The 21,534-nt window shown below is 35.9% G+C and overlaps 2 protein-coding genes across 2 annotated transcripts in view; one reads left to right on the forward strand and one right to left on the reverse strand.

Annotated features, from left to right (window-relative positions):
- The window catches only part of LOC134742670 (neural cell adhesion molecule 2-like), a 137,719-nt gene that overhangs the window by 40,918 nt on the left and 75,267 nt on the right, over positions 1-21,534 (reverse strand). The gene's annotated exons all lie outside the window — the stretch shown is intronic.
- LOC134747393 (uncharacterized) lies at positions 6,086-7,394 on the forward strand. The gene has a single exon (XM_063682021.1). The coding sequence runs from the start codon at positions 6,203-6,205 to the stop codon at positions 6,641-6,643; it is 441 nt and encodes a 146-aa protein (XP_063538091.1). The 5' UTR covers positions 6,086-6,202; the 3' UTR covers positions 6,644-7,394.

Here is a 21,534-nt window from a genome sequence, read left to right on the forward strand (position 1 = left end):
ACTAGCTGTTGCCCGCGACTTCGTACGCGTGGATTTGTATGTTGGTGGTTATATATTTTTCATTCATTTTACATGAGCATAGGACATTATGCAGCAAAAGATATCAGTAGGGACGGTTAATCATTTGTTAATAATTATATACAACGCATGAAATTTGTCTTTCACAAAGTACAAAGTTTCAAGCCCCTAACTGAAAAAATTGTTCTCGATATAATCCCTCTCAACAATTAGATTTTCAAGTCCACTATTTTAAAAAAATGTTCGCTCCCGCTGCAAACTTTATTAATACAAACTTTTCAAACACGGTGCAATCAGTTTTCGTCTATTTTAATATAATGTCCTTTTACCAAGTTTCATGTTCCTAGCTAAAACGAAAACTTGTTGAAAACTTACATCCCCTTTTTAGCACCCTTAGGGGTAGAATTATTAAGAACGTTGAAATAACTTTTTTGTAATATTATACAATGCCTTTCTAAGAAGTTTCAATAAGCATTTGTAATGGATTCAAACTTTCAACCCCTTTTTAACCCTTTTAGGGAATGAATATTTAAAAACGCTTAAATTACTTTTCTTGTATTCTAATAATATGCCTTTATACAAAGACTGTAGTCCTGTACTCAAAAAAAGGTTTGATCTCCATACAAAGTTTCAACCTCTTTTTTACCACCTTGGGGGATGAATTTTCAAAAATGCTAAAATAAGTTTGCTTGCCTTTTAATTAAATACCTTTCTACGAAGTTTCAAATTCCTAGCTTAAAATAAAATTTAAACCCTATACAAACTTTCAAACCCTTTTCAACCCCTTTAAGGGGTGAATTTTTGAAATCGCTGAAATTACGTTTCTTCTATGCTAATAATATACCTTTATACAAAGATTCCAGTCCCGCACTCAATAAAATGTTTGATCTCCATACACACTTTCAACCCCCTTTTCACTACCTTAGGAGATGAATTTTCAAAAACGCTGAAATTAGTTTTCTTGTATTTTAATAATATGCCTTTATACGAAGTTTCAAGTCCCGCACTAAAAAAAATATTATGATCTCCATACAAACTTTTAACCCCTTTTTCACCACCTTAGGGGATGAATTTTGAAAAACCCCTTCTTAGTGGATACTAACGTCATAAAAGCTACCTATTGTGAAAAATTCAGCTCTCTACGTCCAACGGTTTGGGCTGGGCGTTGATTTAAGTGAGTTACGTTTATATATATAGATAATATTATTATTGTGTAAAAATTTCAAAAATGTTCGTTGGCAAACTTCGGTGATAAGGGGGGGGGATTGTATTTTTTTTAGCATTTTCATTCATAATTCAATTTTTTTTTTCACTATGAGAAACAAATAAAAAAAATGTTTTGTAATGTTCAATTCGAGCTCTTTTAAATGATATCCCACTCGACCTACTAACTAGACTTTGACTTTTTGCCCCCTCTTTATATTGGGCATCTTTCATAATTAATAAAAATAAAATAAAAAAATTACCTGTTCATAACTATTCCAAGTTTCAAATCGCTACAGTAGTTCTCGAAATATTTAGCAATGTGACAGACAGACAGACGGACAGAGTCACACCATAAGGGTTCCTTTTGTACCTTTTTGGTACGGAACCCTAAAAAGTAAAATAATCCTTGTCCTTCAAAACTTTGAGTGATTTTTTTAAGTATGTTTAATTTTCGACATTATTTACTTATTCAACGGATAAATGTTGTCACATTAAATTTAATATTACACTTTATTGCATCTTACCACTTTAAGAAATGGTATTTTTTTTGTTTTCGTCTTACGTATTAAGATTTTAGCTTACGTTTCGAAAGATTTAATTAGGTACTAAATACAACTTGAAGACGTTTAGAAACAATCAACCAAATGCGGAATCTGTGGGCAGACTAACAATGAGTCAAAAAAAAATTAAATTGAGCTGCCATAAAGTCCGAGTTAGAGAGGTCATGGATAGAGGTCAGTCCTTTAACATAGTCAGTTCCTAAACAAACAATTGGGAAACAGTATTCTTTCAAATAGGTATAGTCTCATTAAAATAGGTAAATTACACTCCCTGTCTCAATTATAGAGGTAAATGTAAGTATAAAATCGAAAGTGCTAATCTCAGTTATAGAGATTTGATTTGTCTCACTAATAGAGGTAATTCAGTGCTAAAGTGTCGGGACCGCACCATGAGTCCCACCCAGCTATAGAGGTTTCCCACTTATCTAGGTCCCACTTAATCAAGTTTCACTATAGGTATATTTTTGAATAATTACGTGCGAACGAGCATTTCAAGTTAAATGTTTTGTAGATTTTCAAAGCATGCAATTTGGAAATTAGATTAGTGCTACATATTGTTAGTGCTAAATATATAGGTATATCTATATAGTGTAAGATTTCTCAAAATTAGCTACATATTTATCTACAATTAACTTCAGCTCTGATCCTAAAATAGGAAGTCAAATTACTTTATAAATGTAGACAAGCTTCAAATTGAAGTCGAGTTTTGATTGCAAACTTTTGACGTTGCGTTGCGAATAACTTCAATCAATTTCCAGGGAAGTTATGTTTTGACTAAAGTTGAACGTGTCGAATTTTCCGCAGATATTAGGGCTCTAATGATTTGAGAGCAATATAAGTTTGTATGATGTCAGTCACGTTCAAGAGTTGAGAATTTAACCAGTTCATTTTACTACAAAGTATGTGAATAAATATAGAGTCACAAATTTAAGGAAAATTGTTGAAAACATTATGGGTTATGCTCAGATGTTTAAGTCTCATTTCTCGGTTTACGAATAATTATGAGCATTGGTAATACAAATGCCCACAATATTGATAAACCATAAAAATTACGATGGATCTTTAATTTTCAACTAAAGATGTTTTTTTTGCCGTTTTGTTATCATTATTACTGTGTGAGCCACGTAATGTATTTCTTCCTATTTGACCATTTAGATACTATCTACTTTTCACAATCAACCTCCTCTTCCTCTTTCTATTTATCATTTTAAAGGTATCCGATCAACATGACTGGGTGATTATGTAAGGGAGTGTCTCGAACTGACAATAAGACGCTGAGGTGATTCGACAACAAAAACGCACAGCGCACACGTTGTTTACCTTCGCAAGGATCACTTTACCTAACAAGCTATCCCCTATAATGGATGATTTGACGTCTTGACATAATGGCTGTGTAAAAATTCAATAGATATTTATCGAGCTTTTACCAACACGGCACGTATAATTACAGGGTAGATTTAAAAAAAATTGAGTGGGCATTAAAGCCAGCTACCTTATCTCGTGCTGCTATGAAAAAAATTGACTTAGGAGTTCTTCCCTAACTTTTTAAGTACCGATGATTGGCATTTACCTACAGATTTTGGAAAAAAAAGTTACTATCCAGGATCAAAAAAACCAACCTAGGTTAGGGCAGTAGAAAAGCCACAATTTAAAGATAAAGGTTTTTCATACATATAGCATGAAAGAAAGTTACCTAATTCATATAAATATTTGTGATACGACTCACTGGTCAGTCTCGTACTCCGCGGTATATACCGTTAGATACGAGTATTTATAATTAATAGCATTTGTCATAATATCTGAAACAGCCGGCCGTTCCGTGTTGATGCGTGCCGCGACTACTGAATGGTGGAAACGATAATAACAAACAAAATGTAGGTACTACCTCTTTTAGTTAAGGGGCTACTGCAGCCGCGAATGCCGGTTCGTAAGCCACGCGCGATAGCTTCTTCCCTCCCCGCAAGCACGCACACATGGAAGAGCTTCGCGGCGCACACGTGAAAGTAAAGCTCCATCTAACGTTACAAAAGTTAACTACCATTACAAGGTCGGTCAGGAACTTATGAATTCGAACAAAAAAGAAAAATATGGCAGGTAAACTATTTACTAAACCAAGTGGCTAGGAATTTGCTGACCGAAATTATCCTGGGTGTATGTCTGTTTACGTATGATTGTGCGACGTGCGTGTAAGTTTAACACAATCGGAATAGGACAAACCTCGAAATCTCTGGAACAGTCCTGAAATTTGGAATGTATGTAAATTAAAGGCCCCTTTTCATGTCCACATCATTTTACATTTGGGGACCTCGAGGAATCGCAGCCATCTTGGAAAATGTGTACCATCCTGGAGAAAATCGTGTTTTACTCTAAATCTACGTTCTCTATGAAAATATGATGTAAGGCAACGCTTATTAAATTCTACACAACAGTCTTAAATATCTTTGCGAAAAAATACGTCTTCTTATACAGCCTCTTTTTAAGGACCGCCTTACTAAACCTAGATTTAACTCTTAACCACCCTATTTCGTTAAACAGCCTAGGCACTAAATATTTATTTAACCTTTTTCCGTAATAGTAGATGATTCAGTACACCCTGTAGCTTAGGATACTGGCCGGATTTTTTAGAATGACGTAACGGTAGATTCCTCTTGCCCTTCACAACCTGCTTACACTTGTATTATTACGACGAAAGTGGAGGACCCGCGCGAAATCGCCTTTTCATACAAACGTAGTCCTCATTTTCCTCTCTGGATATTACAAAGATTGAAGGCACATAGGCCTGAACACGCCAAAACGTAGGCAAACATTTTTGCTTATATTTTTTGTCACCGGTGGTTTAACTTTTTTTGTTTGACAGATTCCTCACTGTCAAAACTGTCAATGTCACTTATTTAACTGTAAACAATTCAGGTTTCGCCAATATTTTTCTAATAAGCTTCTTTATATTGGTTGGCCATCATTAATAAGAATAAGAATAGAATAATTCATTTATTCATGGCAAACTACATTTCATACAAAAGTATTACAAAGAAAAAGTATATTTAAAACAAAAAGTATATAGTTTACCACGAAATGGTCCCGCCTCAGCATAATGCTAACCCTAAAGTCAGCGCTGGTCTTCCGACGAGACCATTTGTGGGCCACGAACACAACCGTAGAAGTCGTACAGTACTATCGCCGACAGTAACGCTTTGACCAGGCATGGTTCATTTTCGCATGCACCCGAGAAACGGTCACTTATTTACATTATCCACCAATGGAAACTGACGAAGATTTTTTGACCAGTTACTCTTACTTATTAATATCTACTTAAAGTCTTATCAATACGGTACAAAATTGAATGAATAGAAAATTGTACAATACGGCCTTATCTATCACCGAACGCATCCACTTTGCGGTGGCGTCAGCGCCATCCAACCTATCCTAAAATGTCATGATGACTTATAAGGCCATGCCGCACAAGTGTTGTTAGATTAATTTCCTATTTAATTCATATAATACGTAATAGCTTTCGTGAAAATTACATGAAATAAACTCGATAACATTACAAAGAAGATGAAATACAAACATACAATGTAAAATAAACAATAATAGGTACCTAGCTGATTTAGATTTACAGTCACCAAAATATTTACTTTGCAGAAGCATGTGTTTTTACAACAGAGCGTATAAGAAGCTTGACTTTTGTTGTTACAAATGCAAAACAGATATTATAGGAAGAAAATGATTACACAATAAATACACAATTACACGCGCAATGGTGATGCATGTGGGCGGCAATCCTTGATGTTTGTTTACATGCGTGTTTTTTTAAATAATTTTAATTAGATTTTTATTATTTAAGTCGATAGTTACGAATAAAAATAAAAATATTTGATTCAAAGGAAGCATAGTCAATTGACTGACTAATTATAATTTTGAAATGATAAATTGAATGTGTTTAATTAAAATAATCACAAGGTTACTGTATTAAATAAATATTATTATTAAATTAATTGTTATTTTTAGACGATCTCGGAAATATGAATAATTGGGAATTGTATAGGTATTGATAGAACAACCATACCGCAGGTGGTGTGGCGTGATCTCAGATAGCAGGTGGCAGGTGTTACCTGGAGGGGTAGGGTGGAAAGGTTATTTAAGCGGTTGCATGCCGTTGTTTGATTTCATTCTTATGCTAAGCCTCGACTGTGTAAGAGCTATCTATACCCGTGTCGTAAATAAAAGTGAGTTTTAAGTGAAACGTCTGTTTCTTCTCTATTATCTCTATCCTAAGGGATGGTCATGAAAACGTGCCACCCGATGACCATGCAGACCATGCGAATAGTAGAACTTCGCCGACAGCAGCGGTGGGATCACAATCCCCTATACTAGGCGGGCGCCGCCGATCGCTTGTTCAACTTGAGCCTACTTTTACCATGGACCAAGTGATGAGCCTGGTAACAACAGTCTCCAAGCAAGCCGCAGCAAGTGCTGTTAATGCGGCAGTGTCCGCCACCGCCGCTAATCCACAACAGCCGGCGCTACCCCGTGAACGAGGAAATTTTTACCTACCTCCGTTCGACCCGGATGTACGATCTCATGATATTCGAGATTGGTGCGCTAATGTCGATGAAACCATTTCCGTTTTCGCTATATCACCTAAAGAAGCACGGATGAAAGCCATACTTCAGTTAAAAGGAAGAGCAAAAGTGTGGGCCGACACGTGGTCTCTACATTCAACTACTTGGGACCAGGTGAAGGAAGATCTAATCAAGACCTTCTCGAAGGAGTTCCGGTATGCTGATGATGTACAGAAATGGCGCAACTACACGTCGGACCAAGCATCGAGCTACGCCGAATACGCCATTACAGCTTGAACATTATTCAAGCGCGTGCGGCCGGAAGCTAATGATGCCGATGCTGTGGATGCGGTTATCACAGGTATTTATCCTGAACATATTAGATCTGAATTGTTACGAAATACGCCTGACTCTTTGCCTAAACTAGTACCTGTTTTGAAGACATACCGTAAACGTAAATTCGATACATTAGAAAAAACAAACAATAATAACAATTCTCAGAAAGCTCGCGCCACTGAAGATGAAGTAGGTATTAAACCAGACTATTTGTCTATTTGCTCTAGGTGTAATAAACCTGGTCATCGCTTTCGCGATTGCAAGGCGCTTAATTATTCCGGATCTGATAATTCCACTACTGTCGGAAGCGAGTCTAAAGCCCCTAATGATACTAAATCAGTGGAATGCAAATATTGTAATAAAAAGGGTCATGTTGAAAATAATTGTTTTCGTAAAATGTTAAATGAGCGGTCGAATTCAGTCAAGTCAGTAATCCTTTGCAGTAGGTAATTTTTACCGCCAGGCCCGTAGTATTACTACAGTTAAAATAGGTAACGTTACTTATCCTTGCTTGTTTGATACTAGTGCTGATTGTTCACTGATGCGAAATCACTTCTTTGGTTCGATTCCCGGGAAGAGAAAGGCTGTTAACGCCACTTTTTCGGTGCAGGTGAACACTCATTTGATTCAAGACAGACCGTTACTAATACGGTGGAAATAGCTGGTACTTGTGTTGAGTTAGGAGTTTTATGTTGTTAAAGATACTGAGATACAACATGATATCATAATTGGATTTGACTTTTTGTCATCCAAGCAAAAAAATGATATTTCTGTAAAACGCAATTTCTTAGTAAGCGAATGCATACAAAAATAATCATGTCTTGAGCCTGATTTAAATACTGACGTAAAAGATACTGATTTACAAAAAAAAAAAATATTACATGCATGCATTGTTGATAAATATAAAGACAGCTTTCAAAATCTAGTTTCCAAAGTAAATACCAGTAAATTGAAAACAACACTTCCTTTTAGTAGTCCAATTTTGATAGTTAAGAAAAAGGATGGTTTAGATCGATTTTGCATAGATTTCCGTGAGCTGGATGCTAGCACTTTAAGAGCCCACTTTCCAAGTTTCCATTGCCTTTGATTGCTAACCAGATAGATAGGTTAGGGAAGGTGCGTTACTTTACGCCATAAACAAAGCACTAGGCAAATATCTCTATATCCTATTGATAAAGTGGCTCCTTTCGTACCGCCCATGCGGACATAACTGGCCGTATGTATGGGACCCGAACTGAAACCGAGTCTGCATTAGTTTTTATAGACGCATTCACCAAATACGTTCATCTAGTTTATGCTGACGACCGTACAATAGATTCCGCAAAAAAAAAACAAAAAGGAATTATTAACTCTATTATAACAGACCAAGATAAAAGTATGACGTCGCTAGAATTTAAAGATTTTGTAATAATTTTCGTACTGAGCATTACGTTGTGGCTAAAGGCGCTAGTAGAGCAAATGGTCAGGCAGAGCAGAGTATATTACCAAGCTTCTTCAAGTTGACGATGATGAGCCTATAGAAACCTTACTTTTGTTAGAAATGTTTGTAAGCAAAGGATGGACGAGCGATCTTTTCAAGACAGTGAGGTTTGATATAGGTAAAGCGCGAGTCAAACCTTACAAAGTGGAGATTTTGTTTTGATGCGTCGTCATGAAAGACATACTACCAAATTGGGTGCAAAATTTGAGGTCCCATGGAAATGTTAGAAATATTACTAAACTATCGTTATAAATTAAAACATGTTAATTTACGTGGAAGTACTGAAAAGATCGCCAGCCATGATTTATTAAGACCTACTCCTACGGGACAGACAGATCCATTTAATACTGAATTACTGATGATGACGAGTCTACCGTGTGGGCGGTGGATGAGACGAGTAGCAGTGTTCAAAATGAAAACTGCTCACAGACCGAGACTCAACAAACGTGGTTTTATTCATTAGATATTATTGTAAGTGTTTTCTTTTGTATTAACAAATTTATAATTATGTGTATGCATTGTTCCACCTTATCCACAACACCTTCCTTATAACGCTGGCTGGCCACCACGCGTTTCCTTTTTCCCGGTCTTGGCGGCTAGATCTCTATGTTGAGTGATGCCGATGTGGGCTAGATCCCAGGATGGGTGATGCCAGGGTCAGCGCAGGGAGCGCGCTGGAGCAGAATGGCCGTGTGGGCGGCAATCCTTGATGTTTGTTTACATGCGTGTTTTTTTAAATAATTTTAATTAGATTTTTATTATTTAAGTCGATAGTTACGAATAAAAATAAAAATATTTGATTCAAAGGAAGCATAGTCAATTGACTGACTAATTATAATTTTGAAATGATAAATTGAATGTGTTTAATTAAAATAATCACAAGGTTACTGTATTAAATAAATATTATTATTAAATTAATTGTTATTTTTAGACGATCTCGGAAATATGAATAATTGGGAATTGTATAGGTATTGATAGAACAACCATACCGCAGGTGGTGTGGCGTGATCTCAGATAGCAGGTGGCAGGTGTTACCTGGAGGGGTAGGGTTGGAAAGGTTATTTAAGCGGTTGCATGCCGTTGTTTGATTTCATTCTTATGCTAAGCCTCGACTGTGTAAGAGCTATCTATACCCGTGTCGTAAATAAAAGTGAGTTTTAAGTGAAACGTCTGTTTCTTCTCTATTATCTCTATCCTAAGGGATGGTCATGAAAACGTGCCACCCGATGACCATGCAGACCATGCGAATAGTAGAACTTCGCCGACATGCACGAGTTGCAAGAAAACGAAAGGAAATGATGACAACAACAACTGTATACGGACGCTTTGAGCGCCTGGTATATTATTTACTTATTGATTTGCTCACTAGTTAAGTATATAACATAGTAAGCACATAAACTATTTGACTAAAATAATATTACGCTAAATGAAACTTGTGTCATTTCTAAAAACTTCCTGCTGCCGCTGGACGCTGGTGTTGGAGTATACATGGTTTAAGTTTGGCTTTAAAACTTATGAAACTTATGATACTTTGTAGGCTCCTGAGGGGAGGATGTATATTATTCCAGCAGCGGGTGGCCATGTATACCTAAAGCTCCCACGCAAAGCTGCTGAAGCATGTCGCGGTGTCAACAACTGAACACTGCAATTCCGTGCCCCTAACGACCTACGAGTGGACATCCATGACAACTTCTCGAATAGATAAATGGAAAAAAGATTTTTGTCAAAAAAAAATACAACTTTTGTACTTTGTTTTCAACAGTCAACTATCATCGAGACAATTCTAACGAATCTAAACACAGGTTGCATTGTTTTCTCAAAGAATAAGCCTAAGTATCTAACCCCATTACCCCAAGAAAGCAATTTTGAAAATAATTTTATTTAGTATTGTTATTTAATTTTTCAATATTGTAATTGAAAATATACACATAAAAAATATTTTAAAAAAACTTGATGAAATTATTTTCAAAATTGCTTTCTTGGGGTTAGATATTAAGATATTACGTTTAATTTGTGGTATATTGTACAAAAAAAAACCAGTAAGGTATATCGTAACTGAAGGATACACCTTGATATTTTGTGTCAAAAACTAAACAAACTATACCAACTGATGAAAAGGCGCAGTTAAAGGGTTAAAGAGGTATTTCCCGTTGGATAGGTATATGGATATTACGTTTCATTTTACGATTAATATGTACCGTATCTGCAGTACAATTTCATAAGTCTCGTAAAATAGGTATTGAAATAGAACTGTGTCACTTTGTAAAATTGAAAAACTAAAAAAAAAAAAACTTAAGTTAATTATTTTCAAAATTGCTTTCTTGGGGTTAGATATGAGGATATTACGTACCATTTGTAGTATATTGTACAAAAAAAATCTGCCATATCGTATCTGGAGGAGTCCAAACTTGGTATATTATGAAAATTCTTTTTGTTTTTATTACGAAAAAATGGCTAAAATGTAATGATGTGGTATATTATTAGAATCGCCTCAAAATCCCTTTTAATAATACCACACACTATAGCTTTAGAAAAAAAAAACACAAAAAAAGTACCCCTCCTAAGGGAATTTTTTTAGGAACTGCGGGTCAAAAATTTTGTTTTCATCTCTAGTTTGCGTGTGCCAAACGGCTAACCTGTACATCGATTTGCGGTTATTTTATGCGAACGGCTTACACTATTATGAAGAGGTACCTAACCTATAGTTTCGTTGCAAAAGTTAGAAGTTAAATAAAGTCAAAACATTGTTTTTCGAAATATCGACAAAATCGATGTGCTCGTTTTAATTTTGCCTATTCACTTCGCGCTGGCAGGCGCAAGAAAGTGGGCGTTTATTGTTTTCCGCGCCTGTTTCTTGCCTACGAAGCATTTCTTCTCGAATCACGGCGAGCCCGATAAACGAATATTTATGGAAATGTGACAGCAGTATGCCGATTAGAGACCGTATAACTCGGTTTGCTATTTCATAATACAATCAGTGTAACATGCCTTATTTCCTGGAAATATTATTTTAAATAGATTTCTAACGTGAGGCTTACACTGGTATTAGTATTACGGCTTAGAGAATATGATATGGATACATGGAAGAAGAGAAAATACACACCTAAGTGCTATTTTACAATTTGAAATGCCCGCATTTTCTTCGTAAAGTAAATAATAAACATGGGAAGGGCCCAATTTTCGTCTTTTTAGGGTTCCGTACCGAAACGGTAAAAACGGGACCCTATTACTAAGACTCCGCTGTCCGTCTGTCTGTCACCAGGCTTTATCTCATGAACCGTGATAGCTAGACAGTCAAAATTTTCACAGATGATGTATTTCTATTGCCGCTATAACAACAAATACTAAAAAGTACGGAACCCTCGGTGGGCGAGTCCGACTCGCACTTGGCCGGTTTTTTTTATTCCGAGAATGAACGAAATTATAATAACACATAAGCAACTGTTGCTTTTAGAGTCTGAGGACCTCGGTGACTTGAGAATTGAGAACCTCCTCTCTTTTTTTAGGATTCCGTAGTCAACTAGGAACCCTTATAATTTTGCCATGTCCGTCTGCCTGTCCGTCTGCGGCTTTGTACCGTGATCGTTGGTGCTAGAAAGCAGCAATTTGGCATGAATACATAAATCATGCATGGCGATAGCGACAGAATGGTAAAATAAAAACTGCAAAAAATATTAAAAATTGTTTGACAGCAATATAATTACGAGTATGCGCGTGCAATAGAAATAGCAACAGGCGGGTAATGTACGAAAATCTATCTGGAAGGCGTCTCTTCTTTAGTAAGTATCCACAACACAAACCTTCCTGAGCTAGCTGTGGTGCTAGGTCGATCTGTGTATAACATTTATTTATTTATTTCATCATCATATTCCTCGCGTTATCCCGGCTTTTTTGTGTTTGATAACTAATCCCGAGAAATGGCGTAGGCACTAGTTTTTACGAAAGCGACTGCGATCTGACCTTCCAACCCAGAAGAGAAACTAGGCGTTGTTCTATAACATGTATTTATTTATTTATCGTAGCATTAATAGCTGTCCGTTTTATTTCAAACGTCTGATTTCAATGCACTGTAGAACACTAATAGGTATTATGTTTTCGTTGCCTCACCGAGGCTGCCCTGTAACGTCAAGTCATTTAATATACGAACACCTGTGCTATCGTTTATTTGAAGCCCTTCATTGCTTACTTTACCATAATTAAGGAATATTCATCAAAGTTCCCCCTATTAATTTCACACGTCATTAAATATCGGGATCGTTAGCGGCTTCACTACACTCCCCCTGGAATTAAACTAAAAGTTTATTCATGTTACCAGGTAAAAACTTCTAAACTAAAAAAAATTATTCGGTATATATTTACTTATTTTTATTTAGTACTAGCTTTTGCCCGCGACTTCGTCTGCGTGGAATTAGTTCCAGCAGTTAGAGCAAGTATAGCGCCTGGATAAAATCTAATGGCAATAATTTTGAGCATAATATGCTTAATTGCTTACACCAATTAACAGGCAATTTATTAATTTTCTCATTTCATCCCCCTTTTCACCCTCTTTACTTCCGACATAAAAACTATCCTATATCCTTCCCCGGGACTCAAACTATCTCTATGCCAAATTTACCAAACCAAATTTACGTGCCAAAAATGCTAGCGGCCTTGCCGCGTTGCACGGCCGGCGATATTTGCTGGACCAGGTAAAAGCCGGAACGGGGGTCGCAGCCCCTATCCCTCAAACGTCGCCCCATAGTTTTTATAAATGTTTTGGCCTCCGCACACCAAGGCCCCGCCGTTTCTATAGCGACCGGAACAAAGTCGTATGTTGGTACCAAGTTTGCATATATGTTATTTTTTAATTTTGCAGCATTCTCGGCGGCCGCGCCTGCCATTTTGCTGGTATGAGTGATGTGGGAGGGGGCAAAGGTGCTAACGCAAGTGGCGTCCCAAATCAGGCTGCGGCCTTTTGCCCAAGGTACCAACGTAAGGCCGTCCGGTCGCTTACCATCTGTGCGGCTTAAACCCTGCGGCTCCAGGATGCATGGTACACTGGCCGAGACCATAGCACGACGGATCAGCTCGTTTATGGCGTGATGCCTTGGTATTCGACCCGCACATCGCAAGCAGCTTAAGCCGTGGTGCCCATTAGTCTCGACCATAGTCCCGCAGATGCAGCGATGGGGTTCGCACACCTTACACCCTAGTCTTAAGGCGACTCCGACTCTTAACGTGTCATCGTCAAGGAAGGTACCCAATTGTGGTGAAGGCAGTGCATGCAGCCAGGCCCCCGACTCGGGTTGCCTGACGGGTTTTAGTCTGGCGACATATTAAAATCTTGTATAACATAAATACGGTACTACCTTGTTTCTATACAATGATAAATTTTTCGCTTGCATTCCTCAATAAAAAAATGAAACATGTTTCCCATAGACCTCAATAAGTACCTATTTAATGCAATCTTTTATCACGTGTTTTTTAATGTGAAGTAGATAGTGGGATTATCCAATATAAAACGGAAATTATTTAATTGTATTACCTTATCACCATAAAAAAATCGGCCAAGTGCGAGTCGGACTCGCGCACGAAGGGTTTCGTGCCATTACGCAAAAAAGGCAAAAAAATCACGTTTGTTGTATGGGAGCCCCACTTAAATATTAATTTTATTCTGTTTTTAGTATTTGTTGTTATAGCGGCAACAGAAATACATCATCTGTGAAAATTTCAACTTATAGTTCACGGTTCATGAGATACAGCCTGGTGACAGACGGACAGACAGAAGGACAGATAGACAGACGGACAGGCAGACAGACGGACAGAGGAGTCTTAGTAATATTAAGGTCCCGTTTTTACCTTTTGGGTACGAAACGAAGTAATGTAATATCTTGCATTTGTCGGTAAGAAATCTTCTCAAGTCCTGTAATCCTGTCATGTAGCTCTATGTGCCTTGCCAAGTATTTGGACGCACCTTTCTTTCGACAGTCAAGTCAAGCTAATGTTATTGTCTCTTGTCAGAAATATATCGATCGAGTTTAAAGTTACTGTCTAAAAATTACTTTGGGTCAATAATAATTGCGTTATTGTGTGGTAGCTCGTACGATTTTTAGATTTAAACAAATTCAATAAACAGTTAGTCTGGTTGACTTATCACATGGTTTATATCTCATAAATGTAACTCATACAATAGTAAGTAAAAAGGAAAGCTTTGAAAATAACTTAGGAATTGGTGTAAATGACCCTAAACATTGTAGGTATTTGCAGTGACGTGGCAGAGTCAACACTGGCTAGGCAAACGGTAACGGAGCGGCGGAGCGGTCGGTGGCATCAACCACCTAATTAATGGGATAATGGGTCACGCGAACAGCATAAGGCTCAGGGTCACTCGGGATATGGTTAATATTGGACGCATTTCGTTTAAATGGCTATGGGTATGTAGTCGTCGGCGCTTCCTAGATATAGTATAGTTCTATTTTACATCCGCACAAAACTCACACAATCGTACTTGAAAGCATTACTTGTATAAACGTGTTGTTTATTGCTTTAAAATTAAATAAGTAATTGTCGCTTAGTGACGTTTATAATACTTAGTTCATAAATATTAATTATATTAAATCAATAAATAAATTCGCCTTATATAATTTGTAGGCCACCTATACATTTGATATGATTTGATTCTGGTTGTCAAATACACATACTTACACAAATACAAATAGTGTGCAGACAAAATAGTAAAAGGAGCTAAAATAGGTACATCAATTCAAATAAACTTATAAAAAATGTGTATAATAAGAAATGACATTACTACGTATTTTTTAGGGTTCCGTACCTCAAAAGAAAAAAACGGAACCCTTATAGGATCACTCGTGCGTCTGTCTGTCTGTCCATCTGTCACAGCCTATTTTCTCCGAAACTACTGGACCAATTAAGTTTAAATTTTGTACACACATGTAAGTTTATGACCCAAAGACGGACATGTGACGTAAACAAATGAAGTTTAAACATGGGGCCACTTTTGGGGGGTAAAAGAGAAAATTAAAAAATAAACTTTTTAAAACTATCTCTTGTTACATATCAAATGAAAGAACTCGTGCGAATCTCAATTATATTTTAAAAATATGTCTTAAAAACTTAAGTTGCTTAACAAACATAAAGAAGAGGACAAATCGCCAAACGTAAACTATGCGTCATTGAAGAGTTCCGTTCTGATCATCATCAGCAGTTCCACTTCATCAAATGTCACTTTTTTAATGTAAGTGCTTGATTTGTTGATGAAAATACTAAAATCACTATATGTATGCCTTTAACATTTGAGGAGTTCCCTCGATTCCTCATGGATCCCATCATCAGAACTGCTTTTTGACAAAAACGGGACCAATCTGTATGTATATACTTACAATCAAATAAAGAATTTTCAAAATCGGTCCAGAAATGACGGAGTTATGGAGTAACAAACAATAAAAAAAATAAAAAAAAAACAACCGAATTGAGAACCTCCTCCTTTGAAATCTTGAAGTCGGTTAAAAATAGGCAAAAAATTACATTTCCCCTCCTCTTTATCTTCGAAACTACTGGTTCTAAAATTTTGAAAAAATTACACAAAATAGTTCATTACCTATAGATTACAGAAAAACATATTAAAAATGTGCAGTCAAGCGTGAGTCGGACTTAATTACTTAGTTTTTGATCCGACCCCTACGGATGTTTTTTAAAGACATTCCACTCACGTGTCACATAAAAATACATTGTTAAAAATTGTACGAAACCCTTGGAACGCGAGTCCGACTCACACTTGGCCGGTTTTTTTGACAATATTTTTTTCTCAATTCTGACTTTTTAATTAATCCATCGTGCACAGCTATTATTGCTCAATTTAACTAAGCACATCTCTGTCTTGTGTCTTTAGATTTTTGAAAGTCAGTCTTACGATATTTATACCTATAATCGGATTCTTCTTAACGATACAAAATGTTTGCTAGAAAAAATATCTAGTTACGAATAATTTGCTTCAGTTGAATTTCTTTTGTTCGATAAAATGATAACACAAAAGAAATGTGTTTTACATTGTTTAACATTTTAGGAAGGATTAAATTTCCATTAAACCGGAGTGTAGGTACCTATATTGTAATGTAATATAATGAGCCTCACGAGATTAATGAAATTTGGTAAGACAGTAATCGAGATATTAAACGTAGGTATTCGTTTAGTTTTAACATGAGGAGGATCGGCCAGGGAGTCGATGATGACTAGCTGACTACTACATAGTAGGTATCGATATACAGTATTCACTTACAGGACAACTCAGTTACGATTATAAGTTAGGAGCGAAAACGAATTACCTTACAATTTCAAGCGATAAACACCTTTTAATAGTAAAAATATCAAAAAAGGTAAACATTATATAGAGGACATTTGTAGTCATTTGGTATAAAATTTTGAATAAACCATTCAGTCATTTTCAATTTAGAGCAGTACAAAATCAACTGGATTGTGAAATTATTGAACGTTTTCTAATAATTTGTTAGACCAAGTAGTGAAAATTTTATAGTATGTTACTTATATATTTGTGGTCTACTCACAAAGCCCTTTCATTTGGTAGCCCACATGGTATGTTTAAAAGAAAAAAGAAAAAACTTTGTACTGCCATGCCGACTTTATGACGTCACAGTTCCTAACCCCACATTTTCGCGCTTGTCATCTCACATATTTGTGTTCAGGAGATCATACTGAATGCATTGATACCATATTTACCCATACCCGAGATGACATGAGCGAAAATCGATTTCTAGAAGACTTTTAGACAAAGTACCGACTCGCTATTACAAACCTTGCTTAACACAACTATTAGCAACTAAATTGATAATTTTGTGAGTAACTGCTAATTAAAATGTTTATTTACAATGTCAATAATGTACCTACTCATAAATTTGAGTAATAAGCACAAAAAACACAATGTTTGTTGCGGGGAGGAACATTACATAATTTACCTTCTTTGCACTAGGTCCTCCGGGACTGTCCAGGAGGCTATTATGAACCAGACGATGGCTAGTTGTTTGACTTTTCCCGTCGCGTTCCCGCCCGCGTGCGCGTCGCGTGCTAACGCCTGATGAATACCAGTGTAACTGTGATATCGGGGTAAGTTCTATCACAACCTCGAAATATTTTTGTCCGATATTTCATTTGCTAAATTTTCATTTCCCCAAACGCGTAGAAGTGATGTCATTTACATATATATCAACCTGGCTGTTATCATTCGTGCGTGCATTTCTCTTGTACTTCTTCGTACATGTACCAGCGCAAGCAAGACGCATTGGCGAATGATAAGAAATATGGGTAAAGAAACATCGGGCAAAATCATTTTTCCAAATTGCGATAGATGCCCTACTTATTACAATATTACCCTAGCGTAATTAGGAGATTAAGATAAAAAATTATATACAGTGCTACTACTAAACTAAATTAATAACTGGCTTAAATCTAAAATAGGCCCTTGATTACTAAATTGGTTTGTGTGCGACGAACAATAGTGGGTGCAATGCATTGGGAATACAGGACCAGGTGGGTAACGTGTAATGTTCCTTTGTTTGTTTGTGCCACATATTTAATTACTAATGTATGTACCTTAACATCTAATCGCTTACATCGCTTTGCAGTTCAAACATAATTTTGAACGTGTATTTTCATAGTTGCCTAAAAACTTTATTAATTAACATCCCATCAATAAATAAAAATAGTGTAGGTATTTAAATGGGTGCCCACTATTACTGCACGTGGAGGCCGAAAATTATAAGCAAAAATTTAAAACCGGTTTGTATGAACGGTGGATAAATTTCATTTTTAGTCACTCGATAAATTAAGAAGAAGGTGGATAAATTAAGTACCGAATCGTACTTACATTATTAAATTATAAGCTGCATTGTTGCCGCTTATGACTGATGGTGAATTGAGATAATGGATTGCCACTGGCAGCGGTACCCGACCCGATCGTTGTATCGGTAGTAATTTACTAATTTCACCCTAGGATTATTTTACTGGGGGCGTATTCTGATTGTAATAATAGGTTATGAAGTTGATCTGGATTTGTTATGGATATGACTTGTCAGTGTCAAAACTGACATTTCTTAAACCAGAAACGTTAAGAATTAGAATACGCCTCTTGGTTTCGTTTTTTAGGTAATGAATGACATGATTTGGTTTTGGCATTATTATCTGATTATTATTGATTGCATTATTGTTTGAAATAATTATTTAATTTAATGTAATACTAATAATCATATAAAGTCGTTTATGTATGTAACGTAGCGGAGGCTAGTAGAGCTAAATTTCATCTCTACGTTTAAAAGTATCTCCCACAAGCATGATAGGTACATCATATCATCATCATCATCATTTTAGCCTTCAGTCGCCCACTGCTGAGCATAGGCCTCTCTTCGTGTACGCCACTTATCCCGGTCCTGGGCTAGTCTCATTCAAAAGTGCCCCTCGATTTTTCGAACGTTATTCACCCAACGAGCCAACAATCCGTCAACATGTTGGCCTAACAGCATGTCCCGGCCAACTCTATTAAGGCTTGGTCATTACCCTAGGACGGACATTAAAAATGTACACTAAGTCATTGAAAAAAGTCGGTCATTAAAATGTTTTAAAAGAAATATGATTGGAAGTATTAACATTTAAATATCTAAATACGATCAGGAATACACTGTTAAATATTTTAATTTCCTCACGAGAACTTTATGTATATCCGTCCAGTTTAGGAAAACTTTCGCTTTTATAATATGAGTAGTTTCAGGCATTATAGCTTGACTATTGCTTCTATTTTGCTATTTTAAAATTATATCCTATAAAGCAATACTTAACATATTTCGAGAACGTTTTTATCTGTCTAAATATTTACTCTGCATTCGGCTTCATAAACATATTTGCTGCAGGCTGGGTTATATAAAATAGCCGTATCTACGCATCTGAAACGCGAGGCGTGCAAATTTCCTGTCTGCCATAATGGCCCCTACCTTAATTCATGAGCTTGCTAGCGACGAAACCGCCAAGCGCGTGACATAATGAATATTGCTTTAGGCGAAAAGCCGGCTTTTAAACCCAAGATGGGTCAGAAAAACAGTATTTACTTAACACACGTTTAGATCATGTACATGTTATTCGATATTTTTATATATGACGGAAAGTCAATGTTTTGAATACAAAAATCATATAGTCTCAGTTGCCTTGAAAGCTTCGGCTTCCAGCCCACGCTCGCCTCTATTCCTCAGCCCCCTACACTATACTTACCTACCTTGATCGGCGAAAGATGAGTCCTGTGACACTTCAAATGGTATTATTTGTAGTTTCTTGTAGTTAATAAAGCCAAAGTATCGATAATTTTACTTTTTTTAGGGCAATGGTTGTACTGTATAACAGCCAAATCAGTAAAATTAGCAGTTTTTTTATTTTACATAACAAAATATTTCCTTTATTTATGTACTATATCCCCAAGATAAAAAATATCCATTTGTATTACTTAAAAATGACATTATTTTAATGTATTCGTATCTATTATTGAAAATTGTTTTATCGATACACCACTTCTCTAGTCGACACTGACCAACGATGTAAATATGGGGACGCAGGTCGTGTCTATCACGCCGGGGTCACCAGTATGGGGATGCAGGTAGGGTGCGTGACGTATCTCAACCACAGAAATCCAAACGCCCCACTTTCTCCAATAAATATTATAATGTCAATTATATACAACACAGAAGGAATGTCCTACCTATGACGCCACCCGGTCGGTGATAAGGACAAAGCAAGGCACTATTTTCTCTCTTATAGGAAACGCAATAAGACTATCTTTCTCTATCAAAGAGTGTCAGGCCCTTGATTTCATGTCTATAACTACTATACTATGTCTATGCACAAGACCCATATTTCGCCGATCGAGGTATAAGTAGTTAGAAAGCTTGACTCTGAAAACAGAGGTAAAGTGTTTTTCACCACACCAGCTCGTAAAGGCTCTCTTTATACTTCAAAAACTGATGAGAAAGTTGCATTCTGTCCACAAGAGTGGAAAAGTAATCCATTGTAAATTTTGTGTGGTTTCCTCATGTTGGCTGGTAGAATTGACAAAGTTTTAAGTGATGATTATCAATGATAAATATTTATTAACGTTCATTGGAATTTAATTTATAATGTTTTACAGGTCAATCAATTAATCATTTATTTTGCAATAATATACACAAATGATGCAATAGTCATGTCAGAGATATAAAAATGTCATGAATGCATGTTTCGCCACATCAGGCATGCAAAATTACTATGCTATATAATTATCAAGTATCATAATTACAAAATAAATAAATAATTCCGTAAATTTAAGATTAATACCTATTATATTAACCAATTTCATTGTAATTTCACAGCACTCATTATTTAATTAAATATCATTCGCGAATGTCTTATAATGTGGGGGCATTCGACGGATGCGAATCGAGTCTTAAGAGCTAATATATACTTCTTTCTTTTCGAAAAAAACTGTACAGCATATTACTCGAACATTGTTTTTATAACATAAATGATATAAATAATACAACATTTTAAAATTAATAACTTTTAGATATATAATTTAGCTAAGTACCAAATTTGACATTGATACATATTAACATTTGATTCGTTTTCTTTATTTTACATTATTCTGTCATGCTTCTTTTACCTGTAATTTATTTTTATTTTTGTGCTGAATAGAATGCTGAAGCCAGACATGTGAAGAACTGTACAGTTAACTGTTAGAAAATTGTTTTATGACATTAATAATTAAATATAACTATTTAAAATTAATAATTTTTAGATAATTTAGTTTAGTAGTTTGACATTGACACACATTGACATTTTTTCAACATTTTTCTGTACTTCTTATTTAATATTTGTAATTATTTTTGTGATAAATATTTGAATGCTGAAATTCCGGCCAGACATGTAAAGAACTGAATTTGTACATATTTACATCTTATATGTAATTCGTGTTTTATCAAATAAACGATTATCTTATCTTATCTTATCTACAAAATAAATAAATAATTCCGTAAATTTAAGATTAATACCTATTATATTAAACAATTTCATTGTAATTTCACAGCACTCATTATTTAATTAAATATCATTCGCGAATGTCTTATAATGTGGGGGCATTCGACGGATGCGAATCGAGTCTTAAGAGCTTATTACACTATCCTAATTCAGTGACTAACAAGAGGGACGCCGCTATACGTGAGACGCGATAAGAGATACATCCTATCGTTTCTCACGTATAGCTTCGTCCCTCTTGTTAGTCACTAAATTAGGATAGTGTAATAAGCTCTATAAAACTACAAAAGCGTGCCCTCCGCGCCATGGATGGCGT

The sequence above is a fragment of the Cydia strobilella genome, chromosome 1 (genome assembly GCF_947568885.1).
Source record: "Cydia strobilella chromosome 1, ilCydStro3.1, whole genome shotgun sequence".
NCBI lineage: Eukaryota > Metazoa > Arthropoda > Insecta > Lepidoptera > Tortricidae > Cydia > Cydia strobilella.